Genomic DNA, 8,305 nt, shown 5'->3' on the forward strand with positions numbered 1-8,305 from the left:
AGCATGATAGCATTCATTACGAAACTGTGATGCAGATGTACGTATAATGTATATCACTTTGTCAGACCATACACGTGATACCTAGGCTGGCAGACGGTGCATGGGTCTAGATTACTGACATGCCCCTCAACACAGAAAGGGACGACTTACTCCGTATGCATGCAGGACTAGGGCAGGATGTGATGTATAAAATTAAAGGCTCAGTCATCGAGGGACAACGGACTCGAATGAGAAATTATTACGCAATTTCGTCCAAATGATGTCATTTCAATAAACTTACAGAAATATGTACATGAATATTATACGATGTAGGAGGCACGTGTACCTATCCTCGGTAGTTTAGATCAACTCGTTATAAAAATTAACAACTTAAGTCAACTCGTAAAAATTTAACAGCTTCAAGTCAGGCGGAGTAAGTCGGGACTTGATTCTGATATTCTCCCTTCGAGACAACGTCAGATGCAAGTCCCGAGTTACTCCATCTGCAAGCAGAATTAATTAACAACATAACACGTACTATATTACGATGCACAGCGCTGACGTCTTTGCAGACGAAGCATGCATGCGAAGTCCATCCTCTCCTCTGCAAAGAGAACTGAGTACTGGACTAGTGATTTGTTTTACCTTGTTGTGAATCCGTACGCTCTCAGCTCTCTGGTCCAGTTGCATGTGAAGTAAATGGTTCTTTTTACCCGAATGTAACATTCAAAGAAGTTATCTGTTGGTTCTTCAAGTAAATGGGAATATATTTAGCACAACTTGGATGCCATCACGTTTGGTCACTCTGGGGACTCGACCCTGGCTGTTTATGTACGTATGTATACAAAATGTGATGCAATTAGAAGTTTTACAAAAAAGTTGAACCGATTGGACAAAATGTCATTATCTCAGCCAATCGTATATGACGTTACAGAATATTCAGAGAACAGTCTACTATGCAATAGATGTGAGTGAATACCTTTCCCATTAACATACCAATCACCGTATAGTTTTTTTCTGTACACATAAAAATACATTCCTTTTTAGTATATTAATAATAATAAGTAATGATATTAAATGTCCAATTGATGACTTTTTGACAAATTTCCATACAAAGTGACACAAGACTTTTCTCTAGGATGCAGTCACCCCTCTAAATGGTAGTATAACCGTCTACACTGCTTCCGCATAGACGTGGCCAGATTGACTTGTTCGGTGTGATGTCAAATCTAAATATTGTTGTAAACGTGAAAATTCATGATTAGCAACAGTTCTTGTTGAGAATGTTCGAAATAACAGATTATCAAAGTAAGTATTTTCGTTTGATTCAGTTAGTTGGTATTTATGAGCTTAAGGTACTTGTTATCTCGTGCGTAGAAAACACGTTCACATCTGGACGTACATGTTGTTCGCTGTTGTGACAAGCGAACCGCCTATCTGTACGCCACATTCAATCGCTAACCGTTATAGCATAGCGTGTACAAATGGTGGTACCTTTATTATTACGTTTTCTGTGACGAAAATGATATCAGACGAGAAAAGGTTGTTTCATTTTGTGCATGACTCCTCACTGTACTAGCCTTATCGAAACCCCTAACCCTACTAATAGTCAAACAGCTGTTTGATCCATCCGGATTCCGTGTCAATGGGTTCAAGATAATAAAAATAATCAAATTCAGGTCACACTACGGATAATAATTCAGCCTTTCACCACCATTTTGTCACCGTCAGATTTATAGATAACCCAGCTAATGAAACATATTTTTTGTAAAATGAAATTCTTTCAACAATGGTTTGTATAACTATTACTATAAGTATAATAGTATTAGTAATACACATCCTGTTTTGTATGAAAGGTAGAAATCCTCTTGAAATATTAAAGTAGATACGAATATGTGTGACGTTTAATAAGATAAAACCCCATGACTTCAGAGACAAACTTATCCACCTGTTGGAACGTGTGTGTGCACTGTAGTCCTTGCAAATAATATCATAACTAGGCAAAGCCCATAAGCTCGCGCAGGGTAGATTCAGTTGTGACCGGCTGCCTGGGCCAGGGTTGATGATACACTTGATTTGGGTCATTTGCCAGGGGTATTGACCATCAAAATTTATTTTATTGAATGACAACTAATTCTCTGACATGGACGAGAAGTAAAGCAAGTCAACACTCTATGCAGTTGTTGGTTTCAAAAACCATCATAGCCATTAGATTAATATTGTTCATTTTCAATCAGCCAACTTATCATAGACCCTCCACCAACGTACATTGGTCTTTGGACAAATCAACTCGATGATTTAGGAATGTTACTGTATCAACAAACATAGGGAAGTAGATATTCTTTTTAATACATGTAAAAAAACAATTATCGACAATATAAATGTCAAAACCACACTTCCACAACCCGGAAATTAAACTGCGCTATGTCACCAGTGGTCCGTATCGCGTACCGCCGTGCATCAGACTTCCAAATAGTGTAACAATTTCTCCTTGAGGTACAGTGATGCCTCGATACTCGTTACAATGTTACGATAATCGTGCCAACAGGCCTACTGTTACAATATTGCAATACATGGTGATGTTATGTCGCCTATGATATACGATGATACGGTAGCACGTGGAGAATGCACGTAGTATATGGAAGGTGCATGCGTAGTCAGTGCGCGCCGCAATGCATCATTGGGAGAACCACCAAATTTTTTCGCATAGTATATACGACGCGCATGCGTACTAGGCATTGAGCCGCTTCGCGGCAGCTTTGCTGCCGCTGCGCGAGCTAATACTTGTCTGGGTGCAGTGTACCCTCTAATGATAGCTAAATTTTGTTTTGAGTCAAAATGAGACAAACTGGCATTTCTTGTGAGTCGCCACATAATAAGAGATAGGGGAACACCAAATTTTGGTGCGTCACTAGAAATTGTGTGCGTCAGTGGCGTGTCAAATTGGATTAAAGGGCACACTGTCCGGGTGCTATATACTGCAGTTCTCACCAACAGGTGCCCATGAAGCTGCTACACGTGTGTTACAGAGAAACTGCATGTGTAAGGCTGTCAGACCAAAATGTTCATTTACAGAGTAATGGTTTATGTGTAGATCTCGGTGATATAGCACCTCAATTTCATGTCCACTGTTCTATATTCATGTTACACTGTCAGTGTAAGTGATTGGTGATGCCACCTCCTCTCATTGGCATATTCATTGACAGTGTCTTGGAAATGACATAAAATCATAACCTCTTGAGAAGATCTGGCATGATTATGTGTGTTCAAATTTGAAATGTTCAAATCCAGCATGATAAGATCAAGTGCTCAGATGATCGCTCTTTGCACCACATGCGCATGCACACACACACACACACACACGCATGCACGCACACACACACCCATGCTTTATTCTCGCCTGCCACTTCCCAGATGCAAGTGTTCACGATAGGTTATTTTCTTCCAATAGTGTATGTTGGCAGTATCGGAACATAAACATTGGAGACGGATGTCTTTATTGTAGTCATTACATCGGAAATAATTGTAATATCCTTCTATTTCGTATCACCATACTGACAATTTTTATTCATTTGTCTCGTTTTCACAGAAATTGGCGTTGGCCTTACAGGATTTGGTGTCTTTTTCCTTTTCCTTGGAATTTTATTCTTTTTTGATAAAGGACTTCTTGCAATTGGGAATGTAAGTGATATTTCACCACTTCGGTTATGAGGTGTTTGTATTGGTGTAAGAAGTATTATTATAAGTAGCCCAGAGACTTGGCTATATGGCTCAACAGAATATTCTATTGGATGACATTGTCAAGCCAGATAGTCAAGTCTCAAGCCTATAGTTTAAGAAGTTTTATAGCAAAAATAACAAAGAATGGTTATAATGTGCCTGTACTCCGAAGAGCTCCAGGCGCAGACACACAACTACTAACAAAATGAAAGGATACAGACTGAGAAACAATTAGTAATAATAATAATAATAATCTGTATGCGTTCAAATAAATTCGGAAATTTGTTGAATGGTCGCCACAAGAGCAATGCCCTTGAAAACATTAGGAAGGATGCAGAGAGAAATGTAGCGCTCTCATGACTGTTGTTAATACTACACCTGATGATCAGTGCACTGTCTAATAAAACACAGTTGCACTCATTATTTGTTGTGCAAGGAAATGATTAAAACTGGTATTTCTTGTTAGTGAACACATAGTGAGGGGTATGGGACCACAGTGGTTGATATGTCATAAGAAATTGTTGTACATTAGTAAGTAACGTGTCAAATTGGTTTAGATTGCATACTGTTGATGGTATCCTTATTGATAAACATAAGACATCTTTGCAGTTTTGTGTTTCTGGTATGGTTTGAAAGCCTTAGTAACAGAGAGGAAATCTAGTTAGACTTGCATTTGTAGTTCAAATATATATTTCTGTACCATCTTTCCATCTTATGTATAACCTGGATGGATAACCCCTGTCAATGTGTGAATGACACACATAGATTTTACCTACGTTTAACTTTGACAATTTGATAGATGTTTTTATTAACTTATCACATTTATTGTTGTTTTCTTACAGATACTTTTTCTTAGTGGTTTAGGTTTTATCATTGGTTTAGAAAGAACGTTTAGATTTTTCTTTCAAAAACATAAACTCAAAGGTAGTACTTTCTTCTTTGGTGGAATCTTAGTAGTTTTAGTTGGCTGGCCGTTGATTGGTATGATCGTTGAATTATATGGATTTTTCCTTCTTTTCAGGTAAGCAGTATTTGCGTTAATATTGTATGTAATATAATGTTTAATAAAGTATGCTAATAATTTACAGATAATGGTCTCTTTATAGCCATACAAATATAGTTTTGGTAGTACTGGAACTCTTTCTTGGTTGTAACTCGGAGTTTCACGCATATGTGTGTGTGTGTGTGTGTGTGTGTGTGTGTGTGTGTGTGCATAGACCCTCCATGTTGATGGAGGGTGGGTATATGGTGTATGTACTTTGTTTAGTGTTTATGCAGTTCATGTTTATAGCTATATTGATAATTTATTGACCTCACATACATGTGTGATATGTCAGAAATGATATGTACATAATTTACACAATGTATATATATTTGTGTGTAAGACATAATAAAGAGTAAACAAGGATATCTTAATTATTTACAGAGGCTTTTTTCCCGTTGTTATAAATTTTATAAGAAGAATACCAGTTCTAGGCCTTGTATTGAGTTTACCAGGCATAAATCAGGTATTTATTTTTGGCTTTTATATCTAGTGATTCTTTTATTCTGACACTTTTCTTGCTATATCATATGGTTTGTTAGGGGTCCTAGCCATTTCCCAAGTCTCAACATTCCATACTGTAAAGTTCTTAAAGGGGAACACCACTCCAGGGAATAGAGACATTTATGTAAACTATGGGTTCTGGAGAGTAATTTCATGATTTTACATCACCTGCATTACACATGAATTCCGAAAAACACCAAATGGAATAATTTCCAGTCTCATTTGGTGAGTTTTACTGTGGTGCCACATTGCTTCCTGGGAATCTGCAGAAATGCATATATGCAATAGATCAACAATGAATATTCATAGCACTTTCACTTAAGGTAATAAGCACTTAGGAGTCGTTAATTTCATTTCAAAATGTTGTAACTATAACACTGATATTTTTCTTTTACAGTTAGTAAGTGGTATGGAAGATACTCGTATTCAAGTTTGAAATAGCAGACCTGAAGATTGAAGGTGGAAATTGTTCACTCTGGATGTCACATGAATCTCTACTGTCCTGAGATGAACTTTATTTTTGTACATATCACAGTTTATATTTATTAGCAATGTGCCAGTCAAAAACAAGATGATGTCCTGTGATATACTTTCTTATGAAAACTAAGAAATGTTTTAGATAGATTGTAATGTTGTCATGTCAAGTTGTTGCTATCTAAATAATTGGCTGGATAATCAGGCAACCCAGTCTGAATGAAATGAAAATGAGTTGTTACATGTATAAGAATTAGTTCTTGTTTTATGACAAAGGGTACTGTTCTTATTACTTACAAGTTACAAGTAATATTTTGTCTTGTTTATGTTGACAGACTTTGTCAAACAGTCAGTTCTCTGGCATTATTGCTAGGTAAAGACTTGTGACACTTGTTCATGGTTGTTATTAGTCTCGGTTACCCAGACTCCCACCACTGGGGGCTCTGCCTCAGAGACCTCCCCAAACGAGAGTCTGAGATTCAACTTGCCCACGCAGGAAGTAGCTTCTGGAGCAGTGCATCATGGGGAGTAGACGTCACATCCAACACTGCAGGCTGAACAATTTGGGTACCTTCCCTACAGATTATCACTTCTCAAGCAACTGTTATATATTAATTGCAACAAACAGGCCTCGTAAGCCCATTTTTTATGCTTGGAAGAAATGTACTGTGTGACTTGTGTCATGGGGTAGTTGGAACGTGGTTTTCACAGACTCTCGTTTGGGGAGGTCTCGTAGGCAGAGCCCCCAGCAGCGAGAGTCTGGGTAACCGAGACTAGGTTGTGATACAAGAACTAATTATTACTTTTTTTACTGGCCCGATGAACGTATTTAAAGGAGAAATGAGTTATTATACAATCTGGTTTACTAATAAAGCAATTGTCTTAGTAATTATTCTCCTCTGACATGAAAGAACTTGTTGTTATTATAAAACAATATTATTTTCATTATTTTTTTATTTTTATTGATGTCATTTTGTTCCTGATTGTGTCTGTGTGACGTCAGTCAATTTCTATAACACCAGTCTCCAGAGCAGTGCATCAAATACATCAATCTGTATTTGTAGTAAAAAGTGCCTTGTAATCTGTAATGCTCTTGAAAATCAAAATCACCAATGTTTAACTTGACTTTTTGTCTACATCCTTAGTTCTATCCAAATATAAAAGTTAGCCAACAATGAATAAATGGGGTACTCTGTGCTTTTGTTAAAGCGGTATCAGTAAGTAAAATGTACCTAGGTTCTCCACATATTGTACATGAGCTCCCTGCTAAGTATTTTTGCTAAGGAAGATAAGTAGGCAAATTCTACATGGGTTCCCTCAAGTATTTTACCAGAGACTAGAGTTCCCCCACCCAAACTTCCAGTAACCTGATTTAAAAATCTGTGTAACTTGTACAGCTTTCTTCCGGGTAACCAGGGTAACAAAATCCGAATGTAAACATGAATATTTTTGTCAAAGACAAAGTTTCGCTTTTTTTATGGATGACAAAAAAAAGTGGATACTTGTATTGTGTTACCATGTGTATTAATAATGCAATGCAACAGCCTCAAGAATGCCAACAATGTAGTCTGAGAAAGATAAGACCTAATATTGGCAGATTCCTCTAGTATAGAAAATACCAAAGTGTACAGTACAATATCTGTGACCAGCTATTGCAAAAGCTGAGGCTGATAAGTATTTATTTATGTAAGTTACACTGACTACTATTCTGTTGCAAAATTGACAATTTTTTTGGACTTTTGGGTTTTTTACAACAATAAATATTACACTCGCAGTCAGAAAATTAAAGAAATATTTAAATTAGTGTAGTATGGCCATGTCGAAAAGATGTTGGCAAAACTTTGGGATTATTCGTCATAATTTTCTGACTCTGTGAGTAGCCATATTTCACATTTATTATTCACTTATACAAGGTTATGATACTTGCTTGTTATCATCAATGAGTGCTATTCCTGGGCCACATGTAATGTTCAGCCAGTCAGAATGTGTTTGTATCTTGATTTGTACAAAACTAACTTTCCTATTTCAGCCTTCAGCATTTGATAACTTCCCCCACATTCAATGTGAAACTTTGTATCAGATTTTTGTAATAAAGCATAAATCAAGTATTTTTGACCAGCATTGTGATTTCTTGTTATAGTTAGTAGGTGGACAAGTGGGCAATACCTTAAATAATCATTTTATAAACAGTGTCAACCATTTAGATAGTAAACCAATAATTATAGGTGGAATGCTACGCTGGGAAATGTAGTCATATTCATAAACTATGGGTTCTGGAGAGTCATTTCGTGATTTTACATCACCTACAATTGCAGAGAAACATCAAGTTGATCTTGTGCCTTTATCGGGTATCTTTGCTGTAGGTCACAATGTATTATGCAAGTCGGTAGAAATTGAGTATTCATGGTTGAACAATGAATATCCATGATTCCTAAGTGCTTATTCATCTATTTAACGGAGTGGCATTCCCCTGTAACATGTAAGTAAACGGTACTGATATCTCAACAACCTAGCCCAACTTATATGGCTGTAGTGTATGTTGTCCCCCCCCCCCAACACACACACACATGGGGAGGGGGAGGTTCA

General features: G+C 37.0%; 1 protein-coding gene across 1 annotated transcript; it reads left to right on the forward strand.

Annotated features, from left to right (window-relative positions):
• The first annotated feature begins 1,166 nt into the window (after window positions 1-1,166).
• Window positions 1,167-7,795, forward strand: LOC144448288 (vesicle transport protein GOT1B-like). Its single transcript, XM_078138476.1, has 5 exons — window positions 1,167-1,287; window positions 3,569-3,660; window positions 4,542-4,720; window positions 5,126-5,207; window positions 5,643-7,795. The coding sequence occupies exons 1-5, from the start codon at window positions 1,263-1,265 to the stop codon at window positions 5,679-5,681; spliced, it is 417 nt and encodes a 138-aa protein (XP_077994602.1). The 5' UTR covers window positions 1,167-1,262; the 3' UTR covers window positions 5,682-7,795.
• The last annotated feature ends 510 nt before the right edge of the window (window positions 7,796-8,305 follow it).

Source organism: Glandiceps talaboti, chromosome 17 (genome assembly GCF_964340395.1).
Source record: "Glandiceps talaboti chromosome 17, keGlaTala1.1, whole genome shotgun sequence".
NCBI classification, from domain to species: Eukaryota; Metazoa; Hemichordata; class Enteropneusta; family Spengelidae; genus Glandiceps; species Glandiceps talaboti.